The following is a 15880-nucleotide window of genomic DNA, read 5'->3' on the forward strand; positions in this document are numbered from 1 at the left end:
TATCACACCAGCCCCAGGTGGGGGTTTGACTAGCCAGGCCTAGGTGGATATCACACCAGCCCAGGTGGGGGTTTGAGTAGCCAGGCCTGAGTGCATATCACTTCAGCCCAGGTGGGGGTTTGACTAGCCAGGCCTGAGTGGATATCACTCCAGCCCAGGTGGGGGTTTGACTAGCCAGGCCTGAGTGGATATCACTCCAGCCCAGGTGGGGGTTTGACTAGCCAGGCCTGAGTGGATATCACACCAGCCCCAGGTGGGGGTTTGACTAGCCAGGCCTGAGTGGATATCACACCAGCCCAGGTGGGGGTTTGAGTAGCCAGGCCTGAGTGGATATCACTTCAGCCCAGGTGGGGGTTTGACTAGCCAGGCCTGAGTGGATATCACTCCAGCCCAGGTGGGGGTTTGACTAGCCAGGCCTGTTTGACTAGCCAGGCCTGAGTGGATATCACACCAGCCCCAGGTGGGGATTTGACTAGCCAGGCCTAGGTGGATATCACACCAGCCCAGGTGGGGGTTTGAGTAGCCAGGCCTGAGTGGATATCACTTCAGCCCAGGTGGGGGTTTGACTAGCCAGGCCTGAGTGGATATCACTCCAGCCCAGGTGGGGGTTTGACTAGCCAGGCCTGAGTGGATATCACACCAGCCCCAGGTGGGGGTTTGACTAGCCAGGCCTGAGTGGATATCACACCAGCCCCAGGTGGGGTTTGACTAGCCAGGCCTGAGTGGATATCACACCAGCCCCAGGTGGGGGTTTGACTAGCCAGGCCTGTTTGACTAGCCAGGCCTGAGTGGATATCACACCAGCCCCAGGTGGGGGTTTGACTAGCCAGGCCTGAGTGGATATCACACCAGCCCCAGGTGGGGGTTTGACTAGCCAGGCCTAGGTGGATATCACACCAGCCCAGGTGGGGGTTTGAGTAGCCAGGCCTGAGTGGATATCACTTCAGCCCAGGTGGGGGTTTGACTAGCCAGGCCTGAGTGGATATCACTCCAGCCCAGGTGGGGGTTTGACTAGCCAGGCCTGAGTGGATATCACTCCAGCCCAGGTGGGGGTTTGACTAGCCAGGCCTGAGTGGATATCACACCAGCCCAGGTGGGGGTTTGAGTAGCCAGGCCTGAGTGGATATCACTTCAGCCCAGGTGGGGGTTTGACTAGCCAGGCCTGAGTGGATATCACTCCAGCCCAGGTGGGGGTTTGACTAGCCAGGCCTGAGTGGATATCACTCCAGCCCAGGTGGGGGTTTGACTAGCCAGGCCTGAGTGGATATCACACCAGCCCAGGTGGGGGTTTGACTAGCCAGGCCTGAGTGGATATCACACCAGGCCAGGTGGGGGTTTGAGTAGCCAGGCCTGAGTGGATATCACTTCAGCCCAGGTGGGGGTTTGACTAGCCAGGCCTGAGTGGATATCACTCCAGCCCAGGTGGGGGTTTGACTAGCCAGGCCTGAGTGGATATCACACCAGCCCCAGGTGGGGGTTTGACTAGCCAGGCCTGAGTGGATATCACACCAGCCCCAGGTGGGGGTTTGACTAGCCAGGCCTGAGTGGATATCACACCAGCCCCAGGTGGGGGTTTGACTAGCCAGGCCTGAGTGGATATCACACCAGCCCCAGGTGGGGGTTTGACTAGCCAGGCCTGTTTGACTAGCCAGGCCTGAGTGGATATCACACCAGCCCCAGGTGGGGGTTTGACTAGCCAGGCCTAGGTGGATATCACACCAGCCCAGGTAGCCAGGGGGGTCCAGCCCAGGTGAGTAGCCAGGCCTGAGTGGATATCACTCCAGCCCAGGTGGGGGTTTGACTAGCCAGGCCTGAGTGGATATCACTCCAGCCCAGGTGGGGTTTGACTAGCCAGGCCTGAGTGGATATCACTCCAGCCCAGGTGGAGGTTTGACTAGCCAGGCCTGAGTGGATATCACTCCAGCATGGGTGGGGGTTTGACTAGCCAGGCCTGAGTGGATATCACACCAGCCCCAGGTGGGGGTTTGACTAGCCAGGCCTGAGTGGATATCACACCAGCCCCAGGTGGGGGTTTGACTAGCCAGGCCTGAGTGGATATCACACCAGCCCAGGTGGGGGTTTGAGTAGCCAGGCCTGAGTGGATATCACTTCAGCCCAGGTGGGGGTTTGACTAGCCAGGCCTGAGTGGATATCACTCCAGCCCAGGTGGGGGTTTGACTAGCCAGGCCTGAGTGGATATCACACCAGCCCCAGATGGGTGTTTGACTAGCCAGGCCTGAGTGGATATCACACCAGCCCCAGGTGGGGGTTTGACTAGCCAGGCCTGAGTGGATATCACACCAGCCCCAGGTGGGGGTTTGACTAGCCAGGCCTGTTTGACTAGCCAGGCCTGAGTGGATATCACACCAGCCCAGGTGGGGGTTTGACTAGCCAGGCCCGAGTGGATATCACTTCAGCCCAGGTGGGGGTTTGACTAGCCAGGCCTGAGTGGATATCACTTCAGCCCAGGTGGGGGTTTGACTAGCCAGGCCTGAGTGGATATCACTTCAGCCCAGGTGGGGGTTCGACTAGCCAGGCCTGAGTGGATATCACTTCAGCCAAGGTGGGGGTTCGACTAGCCAGGCCTGAGTGGATATAACTCCAGCCCAGGTGGGGGTTCGACTAGCCAGGCCTGAGTGGATATCACACCAGCCCAGGTGGGGGTTTGACTAGCCAGGCCTGAGTGGATATCACACCAGCCCCAGGTGGGGGTTTGACTAGCCAGGCCTAGGTGGATATCACACCAGCCCAGGTGGGGGTTTGAGTAGCCAGGCCTGAGTGGATATCACTTCAGCCCAGGTGGGGGTTTGACTAGCCAGGCCTGAGTGGATATCACTCCAGCCCAGGTGGGGGTTTGACTAGCCAGGCCTGAGTGGATATCACTCCAGCCCAGGTGGGGGTTTGACTAGCCAGGCCTGAGTGGATATCACACCAGCCCCAGGTGGGGGTTTGACTAGCCAGGCCTGAGTGGATATCACACCAGCCCAGGTGGGGGTTTGAGTAGCCAGGCCTGAGTGGATATCACTTCAGCCCAGGTGGGGGTTTGACTAGCCAGGCCTGAGTGGATATCACTCCAGCCCAGGTGGGGGTTTGACTAGCCAGGCCTGAGTGGATATCACACCAGCCCCAGGTGGGGGTTTGACTAGCCAGGCCTGAGTGGATATCACACCAGCCCCAGGTGGGGGTTTGACTAGCCAGGCCTGAGGTGGATATCACACCGGCCCAGGTGGGGGTTTGAGTAGCCAGGCCTGAGTGGATATCACTCCAGCCCAGGTGGGGGTTTGACTAGCCAGGCCTGAGTGGATATCACTCCAGCCCAGGTGGGGGTTTGACTAGCCAGGCCTGAGTGGATATCACACCAGCCCCAGGTGGGGGTTTGACTAGCCAGGCCTGAGTGGATATCACACCAGCCCCAGGTGGGGGTTTGACTAGCCAGGCCTGAGTGGATATCACACCAGCCCCAGGTGGGGGTTTGACTAGCCAGGCCTGTTTGACTAGCCAGGCCTGAGTGGATATCACACCAGCCCCAGGTGGGGGTTTGACTAGCCAGGCCTAGGTGGATATCACACCAGCCCAGGTGGGGGTTTGAGTAGCCAGGCCTGAGTGGATATCACTTCAGCCCAGGTGGGGGTTTGACTAGCCAGGCCTGAGTGGATATCACTCCAGCCCAGGTGGGGGTTTGACTAGCCAGGCCTGAGTGGATATCACTCCAGCCCAGGTGGGGGTTTGACTAGCCAGGCCTGAGTGGATATCACACCAGCCCAGGTGGGGGTTTGACTAGCCAGGCCTGAGTGGATATCACACCAGCCCAGGTGGGGGTTTGACTAGCCAGGCCTGAGTGGATATCACACCAGCCCAGGTGGGGGTTTGACTAGCCAGGCCTGTTTGACTAGCCAGGCCTGAGTGGATATCACACCAGCCCCAGGTGGGGGTTTGACTAGCCAGGCCTGAGTGGATATCACACCAGCCCAGGTGGGGGTTTGACTAGCCAGGCCTGAGTGGATATCACTTCAGCCCAGGTGGGGGTTTGACTAGCCAGGCCTGAGTGGATATCACTCCAGCCCAGGTGGGGGTTTGACTAGCCAGGCCTGAGTGGATATCACTCCAGCCCAGGTGGGGGTTTGACTAGCCAGGCCTGAGTGGATATCACACCAGCCCAGGTGGGGGTTTGACTAGCCAGGCCTGAGTGGATATCACACCAGCCCCAGGTGGGGGTTTGACTAGCCAGGCCTGAGTGGATATCACACCAGCCCAGGTGGGGGTTTGAGTAGCCAGGCCTGAGTGGATATCACTTCAGCCCAGGTGGGGGTTTGACTAGCCAGGCCTGAGTGGATATCACTCCAGCCCAGGTGGGGGTTTGACTAGCCAGGCCTGAGTGGATATCACACCAGCCCCAGGTGGGGGTTTGACTAGCCAGGCCTGAGTGGATATCACACCAGCCCCAGGTGGGGCCTGTTTGACTAGCCAGGCCTGAGTGGATATCACACCAGCCCCAGGTGGGGGTTTGACTAGCCAGGCCTGAGTGGATATCACTTCAGCCCAGGTGGGGGTTTGACTAGCCAGGCCTGAGTGGATATCACTCCAGCCCAGGTGGGGTTTGACTAGCCAGGCCTGAGTGGATATCACTCCAGCCCAGGTGGGGGTTTGACTAGCCAGGCCTGGTGATATCACTCCAGCAGGTTTGACTAGCCAGGCCTGAGTGGATATCACACCAGCCCCAGGTGGGGGTTTGACTAGCCAGGCCTGAGTGGATATCACACCAGCCCCAGGTGGGGGTTTGACTAGCCAGGCCTGAGTGGATATCACACCAGTGGGGGTTTGAGTAGCCAGGCCTGAGTGGATATCACTTCAGCCCAGGTGGGGGTTTGACTAGCCAGGCCTGAGTGGATATCACTCCAGCCCAGGTGGGGGTTTGACTAGCCAGGCCTGAGTGGATATCACTCCAGCCCAGGTGGGGGTTTGACTAGCCAGGCCTGAGTGGATATCACACCAGCCCCAGGTGGGGGTTTGACTAGCCAGGCCTGAGTGGATATCACACCAGCCCCAGGTGGGGGTTTGACTAGCCAGGCCTGAGTGGATATCACACCAGCCCCAGGTGGGGGTTTGACTAGCCAGGCCTGTTTGACTAGCCAGGCCTGAGTGGATATCACACCAGCCCCAGGTGGGGGTTTGACTAGCCAGGCCTAGGTGGATATCACACCAGCCCAGGTGGGGGTTTGAGTAGCCAGGCCTGAGTGGATATCACTTCAGCCCAGGTGGGGGTTTGACTAGCCAGGCCTGAGTGGATATCACTCCAGCCCAGGTGGGGTTTGACTAGCCAGGCCTGAGTGGATATCACTCCAGCCCAGGTGGGGGTTTGACTAGCCAGGCCTGAGTGGATATCACTCCAGCATGGGTGGGGGTTTGACTAGCCAGGCCTGAGTGGATATCACACCAGCCCCAGGTGGGGGTTTGACTAGCCAGGCCTGTTTGACTAGCCAGGCCTGAGTGGATATCACACCAGCCCCAGGTGGGGGTTTGACTAGCCAGGCCTAGGTGGATATCACACCAGCCCAGGTGGGGGTTTGAGTAGCCAGGCCTGAGTGGATATCACTTCAGCCCAGGTGGGGGTTTGACTAGCCAGGCCTGAGTGGATATCACTCCAGCCCAGGTGGGAGTTTGACTAGCCAGGCCTGAGTGGATATCACTCCAGCCCAGGTGGGGGTTTGACTAGCCAGGCCTGAGTGGATATCACACCAGCCCCAGGTGGGGGTTTGACTAGCCAGGCCTGAGTGGATATCACACCAGCCCCAGGTGGGGGTTTGACTAGCCAGGCCTGGTGGTCTGTCTGTAATGCGTCTCATCAGGTTTGATTAGTTATGTCTGATCTTAAATGGCACCCTATTTGCTACATAGTACACTACTTTTAGTCCAGAGCCCTACGTAGAAGATTTATGTGGGCTCCGGTCAAACGTAGTGCGCTACATAGGGAATAGGGTGCCATTTAAGATGCACAAAGGTCTCACCTGAGTTCATGAGTTTCCACAGCTGGTCGACCAGAGCCTCGTTGCAGAGTGGAGACTCGGCTGCTTTGGTGAAGGGAGGGTTTTTACCCAGCATGCTTAGGATCTTGTGTCTGAATGAACATAGAGAAAGTAGAGGTTAACATCCTGTTACATCACAGCCGCAGACCGTCACATAACACCTTTCCTTGACAAACCATCACATAACACCTTTCCCTGACAGACCATCACATAACACCTTTCCTGGGACAGACCGTCACATAACACCTTTCCCGGACAGACCATCACATAACACCTTTCCTGGGGCAGACCGTCACATAAAACACCTTTCCTGGGGCAGACCGTCACATAAAACACCTTTTCTGGGGCAGACCATCACATAAAACACCTTTCCCTGACAAACCATCAGATAACACCTTTCCTGGGACAAACCATCACATAACACCTTTCCTGGGACAGACCATCACATAACACCTTTCCTGGGACAGACCATCACATAACACCTTTCCTGGGACAAACCATCACATAACACCTTTCCTGGGACAGACCATCACATAACACCTTTCCTGGGACCGACCATCACATAACACCTTTCCTGGGACCGACCATCACATAACACCTTTCCTGGGACAGACCATCACATAACACCTTTCCTGGGACAGACCATCACATAACACCTTTCCTGGGACAAACCATCACATAACACCTTTCCTGGGACAAACCATCACATAACAACTTTCCCTGACAAACCATCACATAACACCTTTCCTGGGACAGACCATCACATAACACCTTTCCTGGGACAAACCATCACATAACACCTTTCCTGGGACAAACCATCACATAACACCTTTCCTGGGACAAACCATCACATAACACCTTTCCTGGGACAGACCATCACATAACACCTTTCCTGGGACATGGCAAATAACCACTAATAAAGGAAACAGGATGTTTCAGGATGAATATATTTAGATTCAAACTGCTGAAGTATCATCAATACATTTCCTCAGACTACGGGTCTAAATGAGTTCAATCCGTTGATAAATTCACTGTAACAGTCCTTGTTTTTTACGCAGCACTAAATAAACGACCCCGTTGTCTTGCTGCCTGAAGACAAAATGTCCCCATATCCTGAAGCCAGGTAAATGCATCATGATGCATCTTTATGTATGAGGCCGCCAACCCAACAGACAAAACACACAGTACCTGATGTAGTGAGCCGGGTCATTCTGGACCATGTTGAGCAGCCACTGCAGTTCCACGGAGCTCCTGTCAACTAGCAATAGACAGCATGTTAAAACAAACACACACACACACACACACACACACACACACACACACACACACACACACACACACACACACACACACACACACACACACACACACACACACACACACACACACACACACACACACACACACCTCTGTCCTGACAACCAGGCAGGGCTGTGAGATTTATTAATTATGTGTATAATCAGCAGGGATTGTGTGTGGCAGTCAGAGCGTGTTGGAAAGGGATACTCTCTAGGTAGGAGTCAGTGTGTTGTTACTACTATAACAAGAAGGGATACTCTCTAGGTAGGAGTCAGTGTGTTGTTACTACTATAACAAGAAGGGATACTCTCTGGGTAGGAGTCAGTGTGATGTTACTACTATAACAAGAAGGGATACTCTCTAGGTAGGAGTCAGTGTGTTGTTACTACTATAACAAGAAGGGATACTCTCTAGGTAGGAGTCAGTGTGTTGTTACTACTATAACAAGAAGAGATACTCTCTAGGTAGGAGTCAGTGTGTTGTTACTACTATAACAAGAAGAGATACTCTCTAGGTAGGAGTCAGTGTGATGTTACTACTATAACAAGAAGGGATACTCTCTGGGTAGGAGTCAGTGTGATGTTACTACTATACGGTCTGATATACCACGGCTGTCAGCCAATTAGCATTCAGGGCTGGAACCACACAGTTTATAATGAGGTTTATAGCAGGGAGTTTGTGTGTGTGTGTGTGTGTGTGTGTGCGCATGTTGCTTCTACAGGTGAGATGCTGTCTCTCTAGCTAGTAGCTACAGCCCACAGAGTGAAACAGACTGATGACTGAGAAAGGTGCCATTCAGTCTGGATGGATATTTAGGGTCAAGATGTTCAACCCCAGAGATTAAAACAGACTGACTGGTGACAGTCTGGATGGATATTTAGGGTCAAGATGTTCAACCCCAGAGATTAAACAGACTGACTGGTGACAGTCTGGATGGATATTTAGGGTCAAGATGTTCAACCCCACAGATTAAAACAGACTGACTGGTGACGTCTGGATGGATATTTAGGGTCAAGATGTTCAACCCCAGAAAACTAGGCTGTGTGTGAAATGGCACCTCGTCTCCTTGCATTCGGAAAGTATTCAGACCCCCATCCCTTTTTCCACATGTTGTTACGTTACAGTCTGATACTGAAATGGATTACATAGATGTTTATCTACACACAATACCGCATAATGACAAAGCGAAAACAGTCCCGTCCCCCACCCCGCGCAAAAGGCACCTAAAGACTCTCAGATCATGAGAAACAAGATTCTCTGGTGTGATGAAACCAAGAATGAACTCTCTGGTCTGAATGCCAAGCGTCACGTCTGGAGGAAACCTGGCACCATCCTTACGGTGAGGCATGGTGGTGGCAGCATCAGGCTGTGGGGATGTTTTTCAGTGGCTGGGAGACTAGTCAGCATCAAGGGAAAGATGAACGGAGCAAAGTACAGAGAGATTCTTGATGAAAACCTGCTCCAGAGCGCTCAGGACCTCAGACTGGGGCGAAGGTTCACCTTCCAACAGGACAACGACCCTAAGCACACAGCCAAGACAACGCAGGAGTGGCTTCGGGACAAGTCTCTGAATGTCCTTGAGTGGCCCAGCTAGAGCCCGGACTTTAACCTGATCGAACATCTCTGGAGGGACCTGAAAATAGCTGTGCAGCGAGGCTCCCCATCCAACCTGACAGAGCTTGAGAGGATCTGCAGAGAAGAATGGGAGAAACTCCCCAAATACAGGTGTGCCAAGCTTGTAGCGTCACACCCAAGAAGACTCGAGGCTGTAATCGCTGTCAAAGGTGCTTCAACAAAGTACTGCGTAAAATATCTGAATACTTATGCAAATGTGATAGTTATTTATTTTTATTTACAATTTTCAAAAATGTAAAAAAAAAAAAAATGTTTTTGGTTCGTCGTCATGGGTTACTGTGTGTAGATTGATGAGAAAACAAAAAAAAATTAATACATTTCAGAATAAGTCAAGGGGTCTGAATACTTGATCTGGCTAAATGTAGTGCACCTACATAGGGAATAGGGTGTGTCCTACTCACTTCACTAGGACTAGTTCGGTGCATACCTCTTGTGTAGTCCACCACAGCTTCCAGCGCTGCAACACGAACATCCACAAAGTGTCCGTATTCTGCATAGGATTTAAACAGAGAGGGATCACTGGGGATATGACCATTCTTCTGGAGCATCCGGATAGCTCTGAGACAACTGGAGAGGGGGGTGGAGAGGGAGAGGGATGGAGAGAGGGGGGGGGGGGTGGAGGAGAGAGGGGGATGGAGGAGAGAGAGGGGGGGATGGAGGAGAGAGAGGGGGGATGGAGGAGAGAGAGAGATGGAGGAGAGAGAGAGATGGAGGAGAGAGAGAGATGGAGGAGAGAGAGGGGGGATGGAGGGAGAGAGGGGGGATGGAGGAGAGAGAGGGGGGATGGAGGAGAGAGAGGGGGGATGGAGGAGAGAGAGGGGGGATGGAGGAGAGAGAGGGGGGATGGAGGAGAGAGAGGGGGGATGGAGGAGAGAGAGAGAGGTCACTCATCTATAAGCCTAAATCAAAGTTCCTGATTTGTAACGCACCAATACCCTTTAGGGTTAAAGATGTGGAGTTCTACAACTGGAAAACAAAGTAGCAGATTGTGCCTTTGAGTGATTTTGATTGATAGGATCATGCAGGTGGGAAGGTTTCCCCCGGCACTCAACTAGCTTCCTGTACGGGACGTGTTTGGCAATATTTGGGGAGAGGGTACAAGGGCCAAAAAGCTTCCACACCAGCTAGCTCAACAATGACGCTTTGGGTCAACCACTATTTGGTCTTTTATCGATCAACACAATGTCAAGCGGCCAATCAAAACAGACACCAAGCACCACCATTTACCACCACTAAACACCACCATTTACCACCACTACCACTAAACACCACCATTTACCACCACTACCACTAAACACCACCATTTACCATCACTACCACTAAACACCACCATTTACGACCCATATTTACCACCACTTACCACCACCATTTACCACCCACATTTGCCACCCATATTTACCACCCACATTTACCATCACTACCACTAAACACCACCATTTACCACCACTACCACTAAACACCACCATTTACGACCCACATTTACCACCACTAAACACCACCATTTACGACCCACATTTACCACCACTAAACACCACCCACATTTACCACCAGCACCATTTACCAGCACCACCATCATTTACCACCCACATTTACCACCACTAAACACCACCCACATTTACCACCATTAAACACCACCCACATTTACCATCACTATTACTCCACTTCATCCTAACTTCTGTTCTACCGGACAGTGATGGTGTTGCCGTAGCTGGGCAGTAGTGATGATCTCCTCCAGGATGTTTAGTTTATATAGTATAATGCATAGTGGGTATCTATAGTAGTGATTATCTCTACCTGACAGTGATGGTGTTGCGGTAGCTGGGCAGTAGTGATGATCTCCTCCAGGATGTTTAGTTTATATAGTATAATGTATAGTGGGTATCTAGAGTAGTGATTATCTCTACCTGACAGTGATGGTGTTGCGGTAGCTGGGCTGTAGTGATGATCTCCTCCAGGATGTTTAGTTTATATAGTATAATGTATAATGGGTATCTAGAGTAGTGATTATCTCTACCTGACAGTGATGGTGTTGCGGTAGCTGGGCAGTAGTTTCTCCATGTTAAGAGACCGTGTGATCTCCTCCAGGATGAGACGTACGTCTCCGTTGAGGTTGTCCACGGTGCGCACCTCGTTACTGATGCTGATGGCCGGGGTCAGGGAGTTGGTGAGGGCGTCAATCAGCTCGGCACGGTAGTAGTTGTCAGAGAACTAGGAAAAGGAGAAGGGCAACAACATTAAAGGCATTAGTGCCTGGTCAGTGTGGCCCAGTGGTCAACACAACCAACTCCAGAACACCATACAGAATTACCAACGATGGCGACCCCTGGTCCAACACTCTCTGAACGGTTCATCTCCTTCACCCTGTCCCCTTCTAATCATTGGTCACAACAAAACAAACCCCCATCTCACCTTGTTCTTCCTGTTGTCGTTGTACTTGATGAGGTCCAGGATGAAGTTGAGGACGTCTTTGGGACAGAGGTTCTGGATGTCTCTGAGCTGAGCCATGGCTACAGGCATGGTCTAGGTACAGATCAAACACAGCTCATTACAGTCGGCAAAACACAGTACTACAGATTTCTTGCAATTTCCAGGGAAACTAATTCAGATTTTTCCCGCCATTGTTTCCTAAAGGTTTAGGTTCGGTGACGAAGTAAAAACCTCTACAGTGTGTAACTGGTATCCCATGACTGATCCGATATTTAAACAGACAGACTTAGTCTCGTGATCTACGTTAAGGTGACGTGTGACAGTTAATTACCTTCTGTAGGAAGTAGCTCTGGAAGCTGATGAAGGTGTTGGTCTTGACGATGTTTGGACAGCTCTTACAGCAGAACATTCTGGTGAACAGAGACTTCATGGCTGGAGGACCGGTCCAGGTGCTCATCATGGAGTTGGCGATCTATGAATGTTAAAAACAGGAAATATGTGATACAGCTTCCTCCTCCTGTTCTATCTGAGCTGATGTGTGACAGCTAGCTATCCTCCTCCTGTTCTATCTGGGCTGATGTGTGACAGCTAGCTCTCCTCCTCCTGTTCTATCTGAGCTGATGTGTGACAGCTAGCTCTCCTCCTCCTGTTCTATCTGAGCTGATGTGTGACAGCTAGCTCTCCTCCTCCTGTTCTATCTGAGCTGATGTGTGACAGCTAGCACTCCTCCTCCTGTTCTATCTGAGCTGATGTGTGACAGCTAGCTCTCCTCCCCCTGTTCTATCTGAGCTGATGTGTGACAGCTAGCTCTCCTCCCCCTGTTCTATCTGAGCTGATGTGTGACAGCTAGCTCTCCTCCTCCTGTTCTATCTGAGCTGATGTGTGACAGCTAGCTATCCTCCTCCTGTTCTATCTGGGCTGATGTGTGACAGCTAGCTCTCCTCCCCCTGTTCTATCTGAGCTGATGTGTGACAGCTAGCTCTCCTCCTCCTGTTCTATCTGGGCTGATGTGTGACAGCTAGCTATCCTCCTCCTGTTCTATCTGAGCTGATGTGTGACAGCTAGCTCTCCTCCTCCTGTTCTATCAGAGCTGATGTGTGACAGCTAGCTATCCTCCTCCTGTTCTATCTGGGCTGATGTGTGACAGCTAGCTCTCCTCCTCCTGTTCTATCAGAGCTGATGTGTGACAGCTAGCTCTCCTCCTGTTCTATCTGGGCTGATGTGTGACAGCTAGCTCTCCTCCTGTTCTATCTGGGCTGATGTGTGACAGCTAGCTCTCCTCCTCCTGTTCTATCTGAGCTGATGTGTGACAGCTAGCTCTCCTCCTCCTGTTCTATCTGAGCTGATGTGTGACAGCTAGCTCTCCTCCTCCTGTTCTATCTGAGCTGATGTGTGACAGCTAGCACTCCTCCTCCTGTTCTATCTGAGCTGATGTGTGACAGCTAGCTCTCCTCCCCCTGTTCTATCTCAGCTGATGTGTGACAGCTAGCTCTCCTCCCCCTGTTCTATCTGAGCTGATGTGTGACAGCTAGCTCTCCTCCTCCTGTTCTATCTGAGCTGATGTGTGACAGCTAGCTATCCTCCTCCTGTTCTATCTGGGCTGATGTGTGACAGCTAGCTCTCCTCCTCCTGTTCTATCTGGGCTGATGTGTGACAGCTAGCTATCCTCCTCCTGTTCTATCTGAGCTGATGTGTGACAGCTAGCTCTCCTCCTCCTGTTCTATCAGAGCTGATGTGTGACAGCTAGCTATCCTCCTCCTGTTCTATCTGGGCTGATGTGTGACAGCTCCAGTGTTAATCTGCATAATTGTAATTATTTGCCTCCTCCTGTTCTATCAGAGCTGATGTTCACACTGCTATGCCTTATCTTGGCCAGGTCGCAGTTGCAAATGAGAACTTGTTCTCAACTAGCCTACCTGGTTAAATAAAGGTGAAATAAAAAAAATAAAATAAAAAATGTGTGACAGCTAGCTCTCCTCCTGTTCTATCTGGGCTGATGTGTGACAGCTAGCTCTCCTCCTGTTCTATCTGGGCTGATGTGTGACAGCTAGCTCTCCTCCTCCTGTTCTATCTGAGCTGATGTGTGACAGCTAGCTATCCTCCTCCTGTTCTATCTGAGCTGATGTGTGACAGCTAGCTCCCCTCCTGTTCTATCTGGGCTGATGTGTGACAGCTAGCTATCCTGGTGAACAGGGACGTCACAGAGCAGTGGAGTTCGCTATCTAGACACAGAAAATACTAAATAATAGAGGTATTAGCTAGTAATCTAACTAGGATGACACATGACACCCTGAAGAAGGTTTCCTGGACAAAACGTTGTAATATTCATTTGAAAGTTAACTGCAAGGGGACAAGCGAGTGTAACTTGGATTAGATTTTCTAGAGTTCAGAACAATTGGCTTCTAGCAGACTGGCTTCTAGCCTGTTACATTAGGAAGTAACAGAGCAGAGGGTCTCCCTGCTCTCTCTCAGCAGGATGTTAGAGAGAAGGACAGAGCCGAGGGTCTCCCTGCTCTCTCTCAGCAGGATATTAGAGAGAAGGACAGAGCCGAGGGTCTCCCTGCTCTCTCTCAGCAGGATATTAGAGAGAAGGACAGAGCTGAGGGTTTCCCAGCAGGATATTAGAGAGGAGGACAGAGCTGAGGGTCTCCCTGCTCTCTCTCAGCAGGATATTAGAGAGAAGGACAGAGCCGAGGGTCTCCCTGCTCTCTCTCAGCAGGATATTAGAGAGAAGGACAGAGCCGAGGGTCTCCCTGCTCTCTCTCAGCAGGATATTAGAGAGAAGGACAGAGCCGAGGGTCTCCCTGCTCTCTCTCAGCAGGATGTTAGAGAGAAGGACAGAGCCGAGGGTCTCCCTGCTCTCTCTCAGCAGGATATTAGAGAGAAGGACAGAGCCGAGGGTCTCCCTACAGGGCTGGGGCGAGCGGTCAGGATGTTGTCATTTTTCAGCAAGGTAAACACAAGGCCCTGGGGTGGACGGGTGTGTGTATATGTGAGTGTGTGTATCTAAGTGTGGGTGTGTGTATATGTGAGTGTGTGTATATGTGGGTGTGTGTATATGTGAGCGTGTGTATCTAAGTGCGGGTGTGTGGACTCTGCTTGGACTTGCCCCTAAGCCTTTCCTGCCGGCTCCCACTCATTCAACAAAGGCAGCCTATCACCGGCCTGCCAAGGCTATCAGGGGTACCTGTTAACATCCTGTTAACATCAACTAGCTAAATTCAATTCTGGAAGCCAATGAAACCATGAAATGAAATAACCATGGAACTCCACATCCATTTCTGATTTAAAGAAAATATGGATTCAGGTGAAAATATTATAAATGGAGGAAATTAAATCGGATATGGGGGGGGGTTGATGGATAAAGCAAAAACAATCCACAGGATAACGTTCTACAGGGGTTGTCGAATTGGGTTTTAAAAGAAGAACGAAGACTAGGAAGGTGGGTGGCCTCCTGCCACAGAAGTCCCCTTGGCTTAGAATAAAGGAATGATGTGCTCAACTCTGGATTCATCACACTAAAACCCCACCGTGGTTAATGGAGGGATAAAGATGGATGGATGGGTGAAGCGGACCTCTTACCTTGGCGAGGCAGAAGCAGGCGCCCTGGCGGACCTTGTAGAAACACTGGTCCTGTTCCAGGATGTCAGTGAGGGCCAGACGGGAGGCCGGCGTGGGGAACTTCTCCAGGGCTAAAATAGACTCCTCCTGGGCCACGACGTCACGCTCGTACCTGAGGAAGATACTTCTGAACCATGAAGAATACTACCAGGACAAACAAACACACCTTGTCTCGTTCGCATTGAACTCCATGTTGAAATGTCAGATCTATATGTGCTATCATGGCTCTGTGGTGCGATCTGTAGTCGCGGCTCTGTGGCGTGATCTGTAGTCATGGCTCTGTGGCGTGATCTGTAGTCACGGCTCTGTGGCGTGATCTGTAGTCACGGCTCTGTGGCGTGATCTGTAGTCGCGGCTCTGTGGCGTGATCTGTACTCGCGGCTTTGAGGCGTGATCTGTCGTCGGGGCTCTGTGGCGTGATCTGTAGTCGCGGCTCTGTGGCGTGATCTGTAGTCGCGGTGTCTCTGTGGCGTGATCTGTAGTCGCGGCTCTGTGGCGTGATCTGTAGTCGCGGCTCTGTGGCGTGATCTGTAGTCGCGGTGTCTCTGTGGCGTGATCTGTAGTCGCGGCTCTGAGGCGTGATCTGTAGTCATGGCTCTGTGGCGTGATCTGTAGTCGCGGCCCTGTGGCGTGATCTGTAGTCGCGGATCTGTGGCGTGATCTGTAGTCGCGGCTCTGTGTCGTGATCTGTAGTCGCGGCGTCTCTGTGGCGTGATCTGTAGACGCGGCTCTGTGGCGTGATCTGTAGACGCGGCTCTGTGGTGTGATCTGTAGTCGCGGCTCTGTGGCGTGATCTGTAGACGCGGCTCTGTGGCGTGATCTGTAGACGCGGCTCTGTGGCGTGATCTGTAGTCGCGGCTCTGTGGCGTGATCTG

At 52.3% G+C, this 15880-nt stretch overlaps 1 protein-coding gene across 1 annotated transcript in view; it reads right to left on the reverse strand.

Annotated features, from left to right (window-relative positions):
• The window catches only part of LOC139394439 (transcription initiation factor TFIID subunit 2), a gene marked incomplete at its 5' end in the record, with an annotated part of 38713 nt that overhangs the window by 9127 nt on the left and 13706 nt on the right, over nucleotides 1-15880 (reverse strand). Inside the window, 7 exon segments of the mRNA XM_071142506.1 lie at nucleotides 6006-6115; nucleotides 7212-7281; nucleotides 9385-9524; nucleotides 10972-11165; nucleotides 11367-11477; nucleotides 11716-11856; nucleotides 14967-15117. Of these exon segments, the coding sequence (XP_070998607.1) occupies nucleotides 6006-6115; nucleotides 7212-7281; nucleotides 9385-9524; nucleotides 10972-11165; nucleotides 11367-11477; nucleotides 11716-11856; nucleotides 14967-15117 (917 nt within the window).

The sequence above is a fragment of the Oncorhynchus clarkii genome, unplaced genomic scaffold, assembly GCF_045791955.1.
Source record: "Oncorhynchus clarkii lewisi isolate Uvic-CL-2024 unplaced genomic scaffold, UVic_Ocla_1.0 unplaced_contig_6747_pilon_pilon, whole genome shotgun sequence".
Taxonomy (NCBI): Eukaryota; Metazoa; Chordata; class Actinopteri; order Salmoniformes; family Salmonidae; genus Oncorhynchus; species Oncorhynchus clarkii.